The following is an 18,220-nucleotide window of genomic DNA, read 5'->3' as shown; positions in this document are numbered from 1 at the left end:
TTTTATGTAGATGCATCCCATTTATGATATATATTATGAATACCTATTCTTGAATAAGTGTTTCTATGTGTCTTTTTCTTCCATAGACTTAGTCCCTTCAATCATGAGTAATTTGTTGAATCCGGATGCTATCTTTTCCAACAATGAAATGAGTCTCTCAAATATAGAAATCTACGGCTTTGATTATGACTACACTTTGGTCTTCTATTCCAAGCATTTACATACATTGATTTTTAATGCTGCCCGGGACCTTTTGATCAATGAACATCGGGTAAGATGATGTACCAGGATGGGTGCTATAATATCCTGGAAATTCAATTGTATAGCAAGAAATAAATTCTGGATAAAAAGCATATTATGGAAAGCTATATTGTATTGACATAAATTATATTACAGAACTTTCATAAATTTTCCAAGTGGATTCAAGAATGTAAATTGGCAAGAAGTTGACTTCATCACTTTTTCTTGCATAGGACATGCAGTAATTCAGAATGAATTTAGCTCATCCAAATTTAAAAAATTAATAATTTTTTAGAAGAATCTGAAATCATGATGTCATCCTTAAAATTAATCAGTTTATAGGATACCCTTCCCCAAAGTACGTGCTCTCCAGATCTGCAGAATTCACAGGTGTAGCCATACTGCAAAGTGAATTCTGGGAATTGATATCTGCACATCTGGAGGTGAATATAGAGTAAGGTTGCCTTATTATTTGAATTGGCCTAAATTCATGAGTTTGGAGGGAATTGTTTGTCAAAAGCTTTGAGGACAAGCATTATTATTGCCATGTTATGTTTCAGGAGTGGGGAATTTCATTCCTAACTCTACTGTACAGGTAGTCCTCAACTTATGTTTGGTCATCTAGTGATCAAAATTACAATAACTCCTAAAGTTGATCACATGATGGCCTACTTTACAATTGTCATGACTATAATAGTCAGACTTCATAACAATCATAAATCAAGGACCAGCTGTACCACTTACCTGGATGATGTCAGTGGACAGGACAGTTCTTGCTTCAAACTTGTTCTCTCTAGGTCAAAACTCCACCTTACAGCCATTATTTTTTGGGCTGAAGTGTAAGGGACCATGGTACCCTGCCTTGCACTATTTAGAAGAAATGTACAGACGTTATGCATATATTTATGACATTTCAGAGGAGGGGAATGGCCTCCTTGGGCAGGTGCAACCTAATTACATTGAGATTATTTAGTTTTAGCAAATTCTATATAGGTAATCCTCAATTTATAACCACAGTTGCACCCAATTCTATAGCCTTTTTTGGCATTGTTAAATCACTGCAGTTGTTAAATTAATCATATGGTTTTTAAAAGAAAATCCAGCTTCCTCATTGACTTTGCTTGTTGGAAGTTGGCTGAGAAGGTTGCAAATGGTGATCACATGGCCCTGTGATGCTGCAACTGTTGTAAATATATACTGAATTTTGACCCAGTGATCCTGGGGATGCTATGATGCCCATAAGTGGGGAAACCCATCATAAGTTACTTTCATTGAACAATTGCCAAACCAAAGGTTATAAGTCAAGGACTATATGGGGAGATGAAAATGTTCAATTTACAGATTATTGCAGTAATGCGCGTGATATAATTATGCTACCCTAAAAAAAATCCTTGGTTTGAAAGTAAATAGAGTCTTTGTTGCTGATTTTGCTGCCTAGAATGCTATCCCAACAAAAGGACTTCATTGAATTAGTAAACACAAGTAGTAACCCTTTATATACTATGAGGGTGCAAACATTTTTTGTCTGTGTGAACTAAGTTCCCAATACAGTTTGTTAAGCATACAGTACCCAGAGCTGCATTTCTGTCCAAAGGTCAGTGGCTATATATTCATATCTATAAATATCTTTGTAATAGTAAATAAGAAATTGGATCTTAACACACAACTGGTTGCAATCTTTGGTTTAGTGCAAGCCTGGAATAGAACTATTTTTACGGGGCTAGTCGTTGGATGGAACCAAAATAATGGCCAAGAATTACCTGTGTTTTGTCCTGTGAAATAAAACTAGATCAAGTGCAATTTAATGAACGTTCCCCAGCTTTCTAAGTTCTGCTGAGTAGAGAAAGTAAGTGTGAATTTTTTTCCACAAAGCCTCTTCTGTAGAGGCATAATGGATGTGAAAGAGTAAGCAATGAATATTTGAATTTAGAACTGGCCTTCCCGTGGATGCATGAGATTACACATTTGTAATGCAGTTAAAATTAAAATAACAGGTAAAACTATACTGTAATCTAAGAGGTTTTTTTTTTCTCTTTTATTACTCTTTTGAGGATTCTTACGATAGCATGATGTCTTATTTTGGAAGTAAACAAATAAATAGTTCCTAATTTTAAAAATTGTAATGTTGATGCCTTTGATCAGATGCCAAAGTTTCTCAACGAATAGGTTTGATTGAAATTTTTCAAACAATGTTACCGATATACAGGAAGGAGAGAAATGGGAAGGAAATATTAACCAATGTTTTTCGTAATTGACTCTTTTAATTGCAATATCTAGCACTGTTGTAATGCCTTGGATAAATAGAACCAGAACTATTTTTTCTACATTTAAATTGTGTTTTTTCTTTCCCCCCTTCTTAAATTCCATCCATGGTGTGGCTACAGATTAGGATGTAGCTTTCCTGATAAAAATTGGAAACAAAAGAGGCATTTCATAGAAGTAGAAGAAAGGGAACTGGACCTCACTAGATCTATTGAGATGTGTTTCTTATATGGCTTATATTATGTGCTAAATTACTATTGTTTTTATGATTTTGCCAGTATCCTGCAGAAATCCGAAAGTATGACTATGACCCAAATTTTGCAATAAGGGGGCTTCATTATGATGTGCATCGGGTAGGTATGGATTGTTTATTTGGAACTTCAATGGTTATTTTCTGTTTTCATTTCTAAGTAGTCTGAAATAGTTGCCAGGTGCAAGCTAGCAAGCTTACTTTTCAAATTTGAAATAATATTTATAGAAATGGTATTAGGAATTACATCTTATGTATTAAACCCAAGGTTCCTTACAATCTAATTGACCAATTATGTGCCATCAAACTGTTTTTGATTCCTAGCAACCACATAATAGATCTCCTCTATGATGATCTGTCCCTCTCCTATTCTTTCAAATCTGTCAATGGCATACTAATTACCACCATTGAAGGGTGCTGGTCACCCTTCTCTTCTCTTTCCCTCCACCTTTCGCAGCATTAGAACCTTTTCTAGAGAGCGGGGTTCAAAGTGGGATGATTTGAGTCTGGTCATTTTTGCTTTGAGGCTGAATTACTCAATTATATATGGTTTGTACTTTCTGCTATCCATGGTATTCTCACTCTTCTCCAATATCAAATTTACCTTACAGCATATACATTACATACATACATACACACACACACACGCACGCACATACATACACACACATACACACACACATCTATCTATCTATCTATCTATCTATCTATCTATCTATCTATCTATCTAGATAGATAGATAGATAGATAGATAGATAGATAGATATTGATATTACAATATCAAGACACCCTTCAACCTGACCAAAAAATTACCAACATCTTAAGAAACCCCAAAGACAAAATCCAGCTAGAAAACCAAGGAGTCTACGAAATACCATGCAAAATCTGCCATGCAACATACATAGGACAAACGAAAATATATAATTTGTTTGTTTTCTGAGGTTTTCACAGGTGTATTTTATATATATATAAATTTATATATATATATATATATATATATATATATATATATATATATATATATATATATATATATATATATATATATATATATATATATATATATATATATATATATATATATATATATATATATATAATATTATCAGATAGACAATTATTAGGAAAGACTCAAGGTCTGTATAAGATTTTCACAGATTACAAATCATCCAGCCTTTTCTGGTTCCAGAGGGAATGACAGTTCATCAGATTGCTTGGTTACCTTGCCTGAAGTATTACTGCAGATACATCACACAATTCTGCATCCTATTCAGGTTCAGGAAGTGGAAAGGTGCCAGAGTACTTAATCCGTTGTTCCTAGTTGAAATACTTCTTTGTTTTCGAGGCTTCACAGGAAAAGGAAATTGGCTTTATAATGGCAGAAGAACATTTTTGCTATTTGTCAATCTCAGTCGTTAACTCCAGTAGAGCGATTCCTGTCAATCTTTATTAGGGTCATATAATGTAAGGGATGTGAAAAGAATATAGCCAATAATTTTTTTAAAAGAAAGTATAGGAACAAAAGCTATAAAAAGGTACAAGGGGGGGACATAAAAAGTTAACCTTTGAACTACTGTGTTTTCCCCAAAATAAGACAGGGTCTTATTTTCTTTTAACCCCCAAAATAAGCATTTGGCCTTTTTGGGGGGGAGGTCTTATTATTTTCGAGGTGCAGGAGGCAGTGAGCATAGTCACTTCATGGCTGCTGCTGTGTTGCAATATTTTCAAAGAGGGCTTATTTTTTGGGGAGGGCTTATTTTAGCACATACACTCAAAAGCCCAATTGGGTTTATTATCTGGGGAGGTCTTATTTTTGGGGAAACAGGGTAAGATGAAGTATAATTTAAAAACTTGTTTTCTTCCTTTTGTCTGGCACATTTGTATATACTGATTATTCTATAATCTCCTCCATTGTCTTACTATATCTAATCAAGTCATAATATATGTAATTTTAGATATGTAATGGTTTTTTGGGGGTGGGTGGGAGGGAGGACTACTTATAACCAAACTCTATCTTTCACAATCAAAACAGGTGAAATTGACAGTTCTCTTTCTCAATGCTCCAAAATCTGCTTTCCAAACATAAATAATCGGAGCACGTTTAATATTTCATTTTAAATCTCTGTAAATCACCACAGGGTTAATGTTAACGAGGATCAAATGGAGTTTCCTTTTGACAACTGAACTCAAGAACAGCACCCTTGGGTTCTATGACCACGTAAATGGGAATTGATGAATATATCCATGGGTTATTTAACTACCTTTAACATTTTCTATAAAATTAGCAAAGACATTTATCAATGAATATTAGCCCTGGTGAGTTGCTGTTATGCAACTCTTCTAAGATTTCTGATCATAACATTTAATTGGAGACACTGATTAACTGAAGTATATCTTTAAAATATGTAGTAGTAAAGGCAAAAAAGTTTCTCTGAAAATTAATCAAAACTGTTTAGGATGATTTATAAGTTTAGCCTGTATTTTTTTCTTGCTTTAAAGGCATTATTAATGAAGATTGATGCTTTTCACTACATTCAACTGGGAACTGTGTACAGGTGAGCCAGGAAGCATTTTTTCCCTCTGGGAACCTGTAATTCACTATAATAGCAATATATGAGTAGAATGAACTCCTGTCTTGTTTGACTATCATCAAATAGTCATCATCACCCATATGATGCATTTTGACTTTCACTTTGTTCTATCTTCTGCATTAATGGAAAAACCCAGAATACTATCTCTAGTCATTCTTTAACCATTCTTCCCATTACATCCAAGAAATACAGATTATAGTACTTCAAAAAGACAGGGTTTGAAAGTCAAATTTAAATATAAATATGTATGTTTAGGCGTGTACCAGTAGAAAAGAGAGAGCAACAGATGGCTGGGCTGTCTCTTAAGAATCACCAGAGTTATTAAACTGAGTCTCTGCTGCAGTAAAGGTCTGAGTGCGATAATGTTTTTTTGGCCGAACTAAGTCAAATCTATTCTTTAGCTGGAATGGATTAGCTGACTAATGTTCTTGTTTCCAGCTGTTAAAACTGTACTGGCAGGCTGCTAAAAATATTCCACTGTTTGCAATCAATGTTGCCAACAAGACTGATTCTAAATATTTTTCAGCATGAATCACCATTCTGTTTGTGCACAACAAAAATTCAGATATACGCATAATGTTAATTCTGCAAACACTCATTGATTATTTAGTCCGTTCAATTTCTGCAAATGTTTAAAACTCAGTTGCATGTCTCTGAAACAATTGTCTTCTATTAGGCTGCATTCCTGCATTTTAAAAATTGAGATATAGCCTAACTGTTGCATTTACTAAACCAAAAACAATGGCATGCTATAATGCTAGAGATTTTTTTTTAAATAATAAAAAGAATGTATCTTTAAGTTACAGTTTTTTTAAGCTAAGAGGTTTTAACAGAGAATATTTGACCCAAATTGGTGGGCAAAAATGTTTGGATTTTCCTCCTTGTTTAAATAGGGCAGATTGTAATTTGTTTATCTCAATTAGCAACTAGAGAATTTAGAATTGTTCCAACTACCAGTATTTTGCTTATGACAAGCTAGAAAATGGTATATATACCTGTTAATTTGTAAAACCTGCTTGGCTTTTGCATTGATGTTATTGCTATTATTGCCAGAGGATTGAATGTTGTGCCAGATGAAGAAATAATTGCTATGTATGATGGTTCCCATGTGCCCTTGGAACAAATGAGCGACTTCTATGGAAAGGTAAAACCTTTTTTTTGGTGCTTTTAATGTGTTTTGTCATTCCCTTTTCCTTTTTATGTTAATTTGCATCTTAATTTATGATGTTGAAACTTAAAGGTATTATAAAAAGAAAATAAACTTATATGAGTCATATACTGTTACATGGAAATTTGAATTCATATAAGTATGTTTTTCTTCTGCATCTTTTGTAGAATACTAACTTACAACTAGGCGTCTCATTACTTCTGCTTTTCTGCAGGGGAAAAAATCTTAATTTTTTTTTAAGATTTCAAAATTTAAAGCAGTAATCTAGGGCATATTTAGAATCTAGGACAAATCCTTTAAAATAGAAAACAGGGGACTTCAATTCTTATGGGCTAGTGTTGTGACTCAGCAGAAGTTTGCTGTGAGTTGAGTCGGGATGCAAGATTAACAATGCAGCTGGGGCTCGTTAGTGGTGTCTTCTGGTGATAAAAGGACCAATGGTGCCACGCCCTTGTTTCAGGAGTCAACGTTCATCGGTCATGGTTTTGTTTGTGAGAGACACTTGGAGAAGTGATTTGCTTTCTCTAACCCTGATTCAAGGAGACACTTGGAGAAGTGAATTGTTTTGTAAGAGTTTTGTTTTGCATTCTGTTATCTTCTTGTCAGAGACTTTATTTATGTTTATTTTTGGGCTCGCATCCAGTCTGAGCCGAGGACTGATAAAGTTCTTTCCTTTTAAGTTTGTCTGCCTGTCGTCTGTTAACAAGCGAAGGAGGGGGGGGGGACAGAACAGCTAGTGGCCACAATTCAAATTTGAGTGTTTTTTGGGCGTTTTCACCAAGTGTCTCAGAAGGCTTGCTGCACCATAAAATGGATGCCACCAGGGAAATGTAAAAGACCAGTTTGCAGAATAGTGCCTGCCATCTATTTAAACATCTTGCCTCTCCCAGCAGAGTCCTTCCTATTGTCTTTACACACCAAAAACTATTTACAGCAGCAGCAGCAGCCAACTTTTTTGGGCAGCCAACTTTTTGGGCACCAGGGACCAGTTCCATAGAGAGAGGTTTTTCCACAGACCTGAGAGGACCATGGTTTTGCGTGCTGCTTGCATCCCGTGGATGGAGCTTCGCTTGTTTGCGTGGCCTGGTTTTTGGCATGCTGTGCCCCGGGGCCGGTCCATGAATTAGGCAACCATAACTACATGATCATAACCACCATCTTTTAGAATAGATGTTACTGGTCCCTTCCCAACAAAGTGATGGAATGTAGTTGTTCATTCTTACATTCTAAGAAAAATTAAAGAGCCTATTTGCAGCTTCTTGAGCTTGGAAATAAAGATCATGCTGGAAACTTTGCTTTTGCAGTTTCCCTGCTTAATTTTTAATGTAAAAAGACAGGAGGGGCAGAGCCTGAAGAATGACAAGAAAAATACCCATGGGTGCCTTGGAGCCCATCACCGCTAGTTTATAAAACTTAGGCATAAACAATTTAAAAGCTAGCACATCTTTCAAAAAAATGGATTTAAATATCTTTCTAAGGACAACAAAGAGAGATCCAATTGTATATTCATTGGAGATGTTGCCAAAAATTTGTTGTCTTTTGTGTCTGCTAATCTGACTAAATTGTAACTTGCCCAGAGGTAGAGACATTATTATATGCCATCTTTTCTGTTGGTTGGTTGCTTGCAGGCAGGCTGATTGAAAGCATTATTAACACTTCTGAAATATCTGATATTGTTTTATGGCACATACATGAATGTGGTATGTTTGCTTACAGAGTTCACACGGTCACACTATGAAACAGTTCATGGACATCTTTTCCTTGCCTGAGATGACTCTCCTGTCTTGTGTGAATGAGTATTTTCTGAAGAACAATATTGACTATGAGCCGGTTCATCTCTACAAAGATGTGAAGGTATTGGGCTATCCCAATGTGACAGTCATCCATATAACAGAGTTTTCGCAGCCTGATGCCTTCTAGCTGTGTTTTACATCAACTCCTATAATACCCATTCTTCAGGAATAGGATTCTATTTCTTGATGCACATTCCACATGATTATTTTTTCACTGCTAAGAGCCATAATCCTTTATGTCCAAAATTTTAAAAAACTCAATTACTACAAAAAATGTGGTAATACCCTTATGTTAAAAAATTATGAGCCAGAGAAAAACTTCTAGCTTGGGGTTTTTTTTGCTATTAGTTTTAAAAATATGAAAGATGTTAGCTTCATTCAGATTTAGCTCACGTTTATATATATTTTCTTGTTGACAAATCTAGTTACTGAAAACAAGATTTGGGTCTTTGGAAACAAAGTTTCTGGATTTTGTGGCTGTAAAAATATCCTTGAAAATGTGTGAGCAGTGTCTAAATATCTTAAAAGTTGAGTGAAAACCTTGATTAGGTAACTGAGTGTCAACAACATGTGGAAAAAGTGGAAAAGGGACAGGGCCACTGAATGATTGATTCAACACATATACTGTAGATTTCTTTATTTGCATGAATTTGTTATTGACTGGCAGGTTGGATGAAAAACTCTTGAACAGATTGTAGTCTTTCCATGCTTAATCTGAGAAACTGCAAGGGGGGGAGGAGGTAAATAGACTTATAAACATTTAATATTTTATTCAGCTTCCTGTTATTAGCAAAATGGAATTATTCATAGCGAGCATCTAGATATGAACTTAATTTACATAATGTATACATCAGAATTCAATTTCTCTTAGAAAGTGGTTCATTTTGGCATAAAACTACCATTAAAAATGTAAACAGGATTCAGCTAATGGTTTATGAATCTGGCTTGTTAGTACACTGATTTTTAGACTGAATTTATGAGTCACCGTATTAACATAATTTGAGCAAATTGCTTTAATTTAAACAACTTGAGCAAATGTAAAGTTTTAACTTTGATATGGGCAACCTCTTATTCTGAATGTTGTCTAGGCTCACCCTGAACCATCATCTGGCTTATTTGGTTGTGTGAGCTTAGATATTATGGTTTCTAAAACATGATTGATGCTCAGTGTCTGCAAAATAATTGGGGTTTTATTTGGGAAACAACTATTAATCTATAATATAATGCAAGGTTGAAACCAATCTATTTTCTAATCATAAAGAAAGTTGAGCAGTAGGAAACTAGAAGATATTACTAATAATCCATGAGTGAATAATTATTTTCTTGGATAGCTTTCAGTTTTGTTTGTCACAGGTTTGCTCATACCTTGTCTTGCCATGCTCCCAGCAATTTACTTTATCAGCAACTGAAATAATTATAAAAATTGTTGGAGGTAGAAGATCCTGCTAATTAATTTCTTTGCCCAAAAGATGTAATTCTTATATAGAGAACTCAGTGGTGGGACTCAAACATTTTAATTACCGGTTCTGTGGGCGCGGTTTGGTGGGTGTAGCTTGGTGGGTGTGGCTTGGATACTCTCCATTCCCTCCCCATTCCAGTGGAAGGTTACTGAAAATCCCATTTCCTCCTGATCAGCTGGGACTCGGGAGGCAGAGAATAGATGGAGCGGGGCCAGTCCGAGGTGGTATTTACCGGTTCTCTGACCTACTCAAAATTTCCGCTACCAGTTCTCAAGAACTGGTCAGAACCTGCTGAATACCACCTCTGAGAGAAATATCTCATTCTCCCTTCCATTTTTCCTAACAGGATTCAATCAGAGATGTACACATCAAAGGAATAATGTACCGTGCAATTGAAGCAGATATTGGTGAGCATGAGAGAATTTTTTTGAAGAGAACACTTTTTCTTCTATTAATGGATATATATAATCTCCTTTGAATTGCCATGTATTACATTTCCAGAGAATGCCCAATATTAATTAAAAACAATGCAAGTGATTTGCAGGTGTTCCCTACTGAACATTATTTTTGTATAAAAATCAATTTTCAAGATTTCATGGTGCTTATACAACACCTTGAAAGATTTTGGTATCTAAATCATGGCATTTTTAGAATCATTTTTAGAGGCATGCTACTTCTTGTAAAGTTTGGGGTAATTTAAAAAATGAAATAAAATAGAGTGAATTTGAAAAGATTATCAAACCTTGGCTTCCATAATCCTTCCCTAAAAAATAGACTCTTTGCCTAATGTGCTTTGGTTTGTTGATGGGAGCTAAATATTTAGCAAGTTCAATTTCATCTTTGTCCAAAGCTTTCTAGTTGCTCTTTATTTTTAACTATATTCAGCATTGATTTCTGTAAGAGGTCCTACAGTGATAGCGAATAAACTCTGTAATTTTTTTCATAATAGACAATAACAGAAATAAATTGCCTTCTGTTGTGATGCAAATGTGGCAAACCCAAAGTGAATAATGTTATAATTGAAGTTGCATGCTAAGTGCATTCATATGAAGGTGCGTAGATACTTATGAATTTTAAAATCTTGGCACATGAAGTATTAAACAGTTTAGGTAATTTAAGAACATAAGAATTTTTACCGGTAAGATAAGAAGTATCGCATATCAGGGTCTATAAAATCCTGTTTTTGCAGGCTGATATATTTATGCATGTTTGATTATTAGGAACAATTCTTGAGATGCCACAAATTTACATTTTGGTAAAGCTTAAGTTCTATATTTAAGATTTGTTCTGAAACCAATTTTCTATGCCGGGTCAAAACCTTATAGCTTTCTGAACATGTCTCTGAAATCTTATGATTGGACCATCTTTCAGCAATGATTAATTTTAAACTGTCATCAGTTCATCTACATGGTACATCTAGGTAGTTTTCTTAAGAACTGACTTTTATTTATAGAAACCAGTCTGGAAAAAAATGGGAAGGTAATGTCAAAGAAAATAGATCAAATTTTACATGCAGTGATGCCAGTTTCCATAAAAAGGCTATTTCCGTGCATTGGTTCATATGTCTGCAATGTTTGTCATCCAGTCAGCTACCATCAAGGTCATATATTGTTGCCATGGTCCAGTGTATATGTGTGAACTAAAATCTCCAGTGCTGTGGCAACTATGTGGAGCATCCCCAAAGGTATGGGCTCTTCAGTACTACTGCTTAAGTAGCCCTAATAATAATTAAGCTTTTAGTATATGAGCAGGCTTTTCATTGCAGTTTTTTCATCAAAGGACCTCCAAGATTGCTTGTTTTTATTAGTAATGCTCAATATGGAATTATATGACTGCAAAAAAGAAGAAGACTTTGCTATAAATTTTCATTCAATTAAAACACTTGATTGTTTTCTCTTATCTTGTTCTCTTCTAGAGAAATACATTTGTTATGCTGAGCAGACACGTGCTGTGTTAGCAAAGCTGGCAGCTCATGGAAAGAAGATGTTCCTGATCACAAATAGCCCTAGCAGCTTTGTGTAGGTGGTTTCTTTGAGCATAAAGCCATCAAAAATTTCATCTTAATGTTAACCATTCGTTGTCACTTTAACAAATCCAGACTGGTTATACTTGTGTTATTAAATGTTGGATTACTTTTATAGGGACAGAGGCATGAAGTACATAGTTGGAAAAGATTGGAGAGATCTCTTTGATGTAGTCATTGTCCAGGCAGAGAAGCCAAATTTTTTCAATGATAAGAGAAGGTGAGTTTCTTGCTGAGTTATAAATATCTCTAAGATGGCCTTTATCGTGATGAACTTGCTTAAGTATTACAGTGAGTCAGAGAAACTGTTCCGAAAATGTGCTATATGCACTTGAGCTGCTGTGCTCTCTGCCTTTAGAAGAGTAGCTGAGATATATCTTTTGCCAACTCTTTAGAATAAGTTTATTTATATCGTTATCCTCCTGATAGTATTGCTTGAATGTGTGTGTGTGTGTGTGTGTGTGAAAACAACTTTCTGCCTGGATGGCTCCCAGAGTGAGCCAATAGACAGAAAAGGGAAGCAGTATGCTCCCTCCCATATTTGGCCATACCAGGGGTTGTGACACAATACATACATACATACATATTCAAAGAGCCAGCGCTGTCTGAAGACCTGTCCTTGGTCATGTGGCTTGCATGACTAAACGCTGCAGGCACACAGAACACGGTTACCTTCCCACCAAAGATGGTTCCTATTTTTCTACTTGCATTTTTACATGCTTTTGAACTGCTCGGTTGGCAGAAGCTGGGACAAGTAATGGGAACTCACACCGTTATGCAGTGCTAGGGATTTGAACCACCGAACTGCCAACCTTTTTGATTGACATACTCAGCGTCTTACCCACTTTGCCACCGCATCCCTATATATATGTTTGTGTGTGTGTGTAGTATGTATATAGTATGTATATGTATATATGTATATGTATATACATTTACAGACACAGACAGACAGACAGACAGACAGACAGACAGACAGACAGACAGACAGACAGACAGATAGATAGATAGATAGATAGATATTCGTAGATTTTCACGGGTACAGGTATGCAGGTCTTGGCATATTTGGGTCTTTTCCTGTGTAAGATTGAGAGTATCTTGGTGATGTTTTGACAATGTCCCACTCGCCATCTTCAGGCTGGTGCCTTCAGCTTCGTGCTTGTGCGAGCAAAGTGTGATTGGAGCTGTCATCTTTCTATAAATATTGGTGTGTATGTGTGGAGTGCTGGCTTTGTTGCTGTAAGCAGATTGGTTGGCTGTGTTGTAACATCTTGATTAGTTGGTGGAATTGATGTTTGCAGATTAGTCGGCTGTTTCATAACATCCTGTGTGGCTGAGGTACTGGCTGTATGCCTATTGTTCTTTTGTGTTGTAATGACCTGTGTAATGGGCTGTGTAATGACATCCCTAGTTCTATTTTAGTGATATCCTGAGTCCTGTGCTGCAACCTCCTAGGGGGTTGGCTGCGTTGTAACATCCTGAGCCTTTGCGTTGTAACCTCCTGAGTTCTGTGATGTAATGTCCTGCGCAGATGTCTGTGGTGTAACATCCCCGGCTTTGATTTGGCTCCGAGTTTGCGGTCTGGCCATGTGTTCATGGCGTGTGTCAGTTTGCTTTGTGTGAGGGTCAGAGGGGGGTACAGCAGTTGTGAGACTGCCATGGTTTGGCTTCTGGATGGTGGTTGCATTGGTCTAAGGGATGGGTTTGGGTTTGAGTCTGGTGAGGGTGATTGGTGGTTGCGTCCTGTGTTGTCTGGGTCTGGTGTCGGTTTTCGTGGCTGGGACTCGTTTGTTGACTAGGGCTAGTTTCCAGATGTCTGGTAGGCAGGACGTATCATCACATTTATTCATGTTGTGGGGGTGTTTCTCTATTTCGATGGCTTCCATAATTATTCTCTTGTTGAAATGTTCAGTTTGGGAGATTAATTTGGTTCTTTCAAAATTAATTTCATATCCTGTTGCTTTAAGGTGCTGGAAGAGGGAGGAAGTTTTTTCTTCTTTTCTGACTGCGTTCTTGTGTTCTGTGATGTGTGCATTTATTCTCCTATTAGTTTGTCCGATGTATGTGGCTGGGCAGATTTTACATGGTATTTCATAGACTCCTTGGTTTTCTAGCTGGATCTTGTCTTTGGGGTTTCTTAAGATGTTGGCTATTTCTTGGTCAGTGCCGAAGGCTGTCTTGATATTGTGCTTGTGTAGAATTTTGCTGATTTTATCTGTGGTGCCTTTGATGTAAGGGAGGAGGGCGATGCCGTTGTCCTGTTCTGTGTCTCGGTTATTGGATCTAATACGTTTGTGAGAGTGTGTAATTCAGTTTTCAGGTGGTCTTTGTCGGCTAGGCGTTTGATTCTGGAGATGAGGGTCTTGGCTACGGAGTTGATCTGTGCAGGGTGGTGATGGGATTGTGTGTTTAATCTTGCACGGGAAAAAACCCGAATACGCCAAGACCCGCATACCTGTACCCGTGAAAATCTACAAAAACACACATACACATACACACACACACACGTATGTATATATAAATTTGTCAAAGCACCTGGTATGCCCAAATATGAGATATTTAACACCTTAATCATTTCCTTGGCTCAGCTGGCAAGGAAGTGGCTTAGAGATTAATATAGCTGCCTAATATGTAAAAACAGCCCGGGTTTGAATCATAGTAAGGGTATGGCTGGCTGATGAGAGCTAAATAGCTTGAAATAGTTTTATACTAGTCTCCTTTATTTATTTATTTCCTTTATTTATATATATAAAGAGTTGTTGCAGAGAAATCAAATCCAGAAAGCACACACAGATAACTGATTCAGCTGGATTCATTAGGTATCTCTTTCATAATTGCTGATTCTTCCCCCCCTCCTTTTTTTCAGACCTTTCCGCAAAGTGACTGAAAGTGGTGTTTTGCTTTGGGACAAAATTCATGAATTGCAGAAAGGGCAGATTTACAAGCAGGTATTGTGTTTTTTTATTTTTATTTTTTAAAAATATACTTTCAAACCAGCTAACAATCATGCTGAAGTAAAACAGAATATCCAAACAATTGAAACAATGCTTATTTCATATTTGCATATATATATTTGCAAATATGAAATATATATACATATATCTATACTTTTTGTAGATTTTCACGGATGTAGGTATGCTGGTATTGTTGTATTCTTACACAGGAAAAGACGCGAATACAAGAACAGCATATATATATATATATATATATATATATATATATATATATATATATATATATATATATATATATATATATATATATATATATATATATATATATATATATATATATAATATTTTTATCCCATCTTTATTATTTTTATAAATAAATATCTAAATATTTGTGCCATATTGTTAGGAGGACTGTGTTGATTAGGTAATTATTTATAAAAATAATAAAGATGGGATAAAAATAAATAAATATGCATTGTGAGATAGCTATAAATAAAACTAATTTCATTCCCCATCCTGGATTTTTCTTACTGTTTTTAAAGGAAATCATTTTATTTTATTCATTTTAAATTCATTTTAAATTGTAACAATATAAATCATGGAAAAGGGGCTGCAACTCAGCAAATGAGCTCTATTACCTTAAAAAGGATTCTAGTTCAGACCTCAGATTGGAAAGGCCTTCTGTCTGAATACTGTTAAACACAACTAATTACTCATTTTAATCAACACAGAGATTATTGATCTGATTTGCTATACTGAATTTTCCTGTAATCAACTTGAACTGTAATAGTCTGCAAGTTGAAACAGTAACTCTAGAATTACCAATGTTCAATGAAAGCCTGAATAACAAACTGAAGTGATTGCTTTCATTTTCAGTCATAAATTCAGCTTTTGACATTGCCATAGGTTAAATCTCTGAAATTCGATTCAAAGGTCTAGAAAAGATCAGAGACCCCCAACCAGCTGTTACCACTTCAAATTGTATCATGTGAATTAAACACTTTGTCTTCTGAGTTTTATGAACCGCATATGCGAGGCAAAATAGTCCAAAAATATTGTCTAGTTAGGCAACAGCTATTTTTCTTACTTTCCCCTGTTCCAAAAATTGATCTTAAGAACATTCCTTAAGGGATTACTTAAAGGAGAGAAGCCTAATTTAAGCAACCAGAGCCAAGGTGGTGCAGAGGTTAGAGTGCAATACTGCAGGCTACTTCAGCTGACTGCTAGCTGCAGTTCAGCAGTTCAAATCTCACTCGCTCAAGGTTGACTCAGCCTTCCATCCTTCCGAGGTGGTAAAATGAGGAGCCAGATTGTTGGGGGCAAAATGCTGACTCTGTAAACCGCTTAGAGATGGCTGTAAAAGCACTATGAAGCAGTATATAAATCTTAAATGCTATCGCTATTGCTAATCTTAACCCATAACCCCACTACAACAATGTAATCTCAGGGCTGGTAGATTAGAGGACATTTTGGGTTAATGAGGAGATTGAAATCAAATTTCTAGATTAACAGTAACAAAATTTTGCTGGTAACTCGGTGTTTACTAATTCCCTTCCCCTAATTCTTTCTTTTAGGGTAACTTGTATGAATTTCTGAAACTGACTGGTTGGCGAGGTTCCAAAGTCTTATATTTTGGTGATCATATTTACAGTGATCTAGCTGTAAGTACGTTCTTCCCTATGTGTGTGTGTGTGTATTTAATGAAGCTGGTGTGATCCAGAAGAGTGAGCTATGTATTATGAAATTAATTAAAGTAGAGGACTACTTCAAAAATAAGAAAGGGCAAAGCACCACATTTCTGCAATAAAAGTGGGGAAAAGTCATGAGTAGGATTAATCTGGTCTTCAGAAAAAAACACAAGGCTCTTACCTTATTGCTATGTATATTTTCTGAATTTGTTTTATACAGCTTTCAGCAGCCTGTTTCTTCCTAGTAGCAAACATTCTGCAATAATAATTGAAATAGAACTCAGAGTTCCAAATTTATAACCTTCCTTGCAGCTGCCAGTACAGATTATACTGTTTTTATATTGTTAGAAATTGCTAACCAACCTGTTGCAAGAGAAAAATATCTCTCTGATTTATTTAATCCAGGTCCTGTTAATATTTCACCATTTTCTGATCTTAAACTCCTTTCTCTCAATTTACTCACCCTTTTTGCTTCTGACCAAACAATATCTGATCAGTTGTGCTTTATTTATTTACCTCTTGCCCTTAAGCCTGGTTCCTGGTTTAGAATGGGTTTGTTCTCTACTTTTAATTATTGCATGATGATATAACTTAAGATGCATTTACTTAAAAGTATAGATATCTTCGGATAGCATCTAACCTGAAAGAATAGAAAGTAAGCTCTAAATGAAATTAACACAAATGCTTTTCTTTTCTTTTTTCTTTTCTGTGATCATGGTTGGCAAAAAAGGATTTGACCTTAAAACACGGCTGGCGTACAGGGGCAATTATTCCAGAATTACGAAGAGAGATTAAGATCATGAATACAGAACAATATATTCAGACTATGACTTGGCTGCAAACTCTCACTGGATTACTGGAACACATGCAGGTTTGTTCTTTAATTTTTTTCATTCTTCTCATCCCCACCCCATTCATATCTCAGAGGCTACCACAAAGAAGAGGGAGTCAAGCTATTCTCCAATGCACTTGAAGTTAGGACAAGAAGCAATGGGTGGAAACTAATCAAGGAGAGAAGCAACTTAGAATTGAGGAGAAATTTTCTGACAGTAAGAACAATTAACCAGTGGAACAATTTGCCTCCAGAAGTTGTGAATGCTCCAACACTGGAAATTTTTAAGAAGAGTTTGGATAAACATTTGTCTGAAGTGGTGTAGGGTTTCCTGCCTAAGCAGACGATTGGACTAGAAGACCTCCAAGGTCCTTTCCAACTCTGTTATTCTATTCCAAAGATCCATGATTGATTGCATTTGCAACTCCATTTTTTTCCATTGCTATTATTGCAAATAAAAATGCACAATATAAAAACCATCTGAATTGATGCATGTAAACTCTAGATGGGATAGAGAGGAGATTAACCTCTTGTTTCCAGTTCTCTGGCCACTTAATAATTAGAGGGACCTTTATCTAATGCTTTTTTTGCCCTGGTCATGATAATGCAGTTCAAATTATTATGTGAAATCACAGTGCTGGTATTAAAATTCAAACATACGTTTATATTGCTTTCAATGTATGCTGGTGATATGGCTATTTTTAAAAAAAATAAAATCTGTCTCTGTGTTTCTTGTTCAATCTGTCCTGCCCATCTGTTATTTTTATAAATGTGTCCAAATATAGTCTATTTTAAAACTCACAAATTTGTATCATTTATGTCATGTCATTTCAGATTCACAAAAATCCTGATTGCCAAATGATATTAAATGAATGGAAAAAGGAAAGAAAGGAAATGCGGTAAATATTGAAATTGGATATTTGTGTATAAGTTTATCAAAGGTTAAGCTGAACTCAATTTTT

At 35.6% G+C, this 18,220-nt stretch overlaps 1 protein-coding gene across 1 annotated transcript in view; it reads left to right on the top strand.

The window, feature by feature from the left end:
* The window catches only part of NT5DC3 (5'-nucleotidase domain containing 3), a 28,677-nt gene that overhangs the window by 6,367 nt on the left and 4,090 nt on the right, over positions 1 to 18,220 (top strand). Inside the window, exons 2-13 of the mRNA XM_087723072.1 lie at positions 87 to 271; positions 2,781 to 2,855; positions 5,252 to 5,307; positions 6,397 to 6,487; positions 8,228 to 8,365; positions 10,111 to 10,171; positions 11,680 to 11,782; positions 11,906 to 12,007; positions 14,651 to 14,732; positions 16,313 to 16,399; positions 17,157 to 17,297; positions 18,093 to 18,157. Coding sequence (XP_087579198.1) covers positions 87 to 271; positions 2,781 to 2,855; positions 5,252 to 5,307; positions 6,397 to 6,487; positions 8,228 to 8,365; positions 10,111 to 10,171; positions 11,680 to 11,782; positions 11,906 to 12,007; positions 14,651 to 14,732; positions 16,313 to 16,399; positions 17,157 to 17,297; positions 18,093 to 18,157 — 1,186 coding nt within the window. The remainder of the gene's footprint in view (positions 1 to 86; positions 272 to 2,780; positions 2,856 to 5,251; positions 5,308 to 6,396; positions 6,488 to 8,227; positions 8,366 to 10,110; positions 10,172 to 11,679; positions 11,783 to 11,905; positions 12,008 to 14,650; positions 14,733 to 16,312; positions 16,400 to 17,156; positions 17,298 to 18,092; positions 18,158 to 18,220) is intronic.

The sequence above is a fragment of the Thamnophis sirtalis genome, unplaced genomic scaffold (genome assembly GCF_051295495.1).
Source record: "Thamnophis sirtalis isolate CommonGarterSnake01/CBP01778 unplaced genomic scaffold, rThaSir2_p1.2 scaffold_9, whole genome shotgun sequence".
Taxonomy (NCBI): Eukaryota; Metazoa; Chordata; class Lepidosauria; order Squamata; family Natricidae; genus Thamnophis; species Thamnophis sirtalis.
This window is presented reverse-complemented; position numbering and strand designations above follow the sequence as displayed.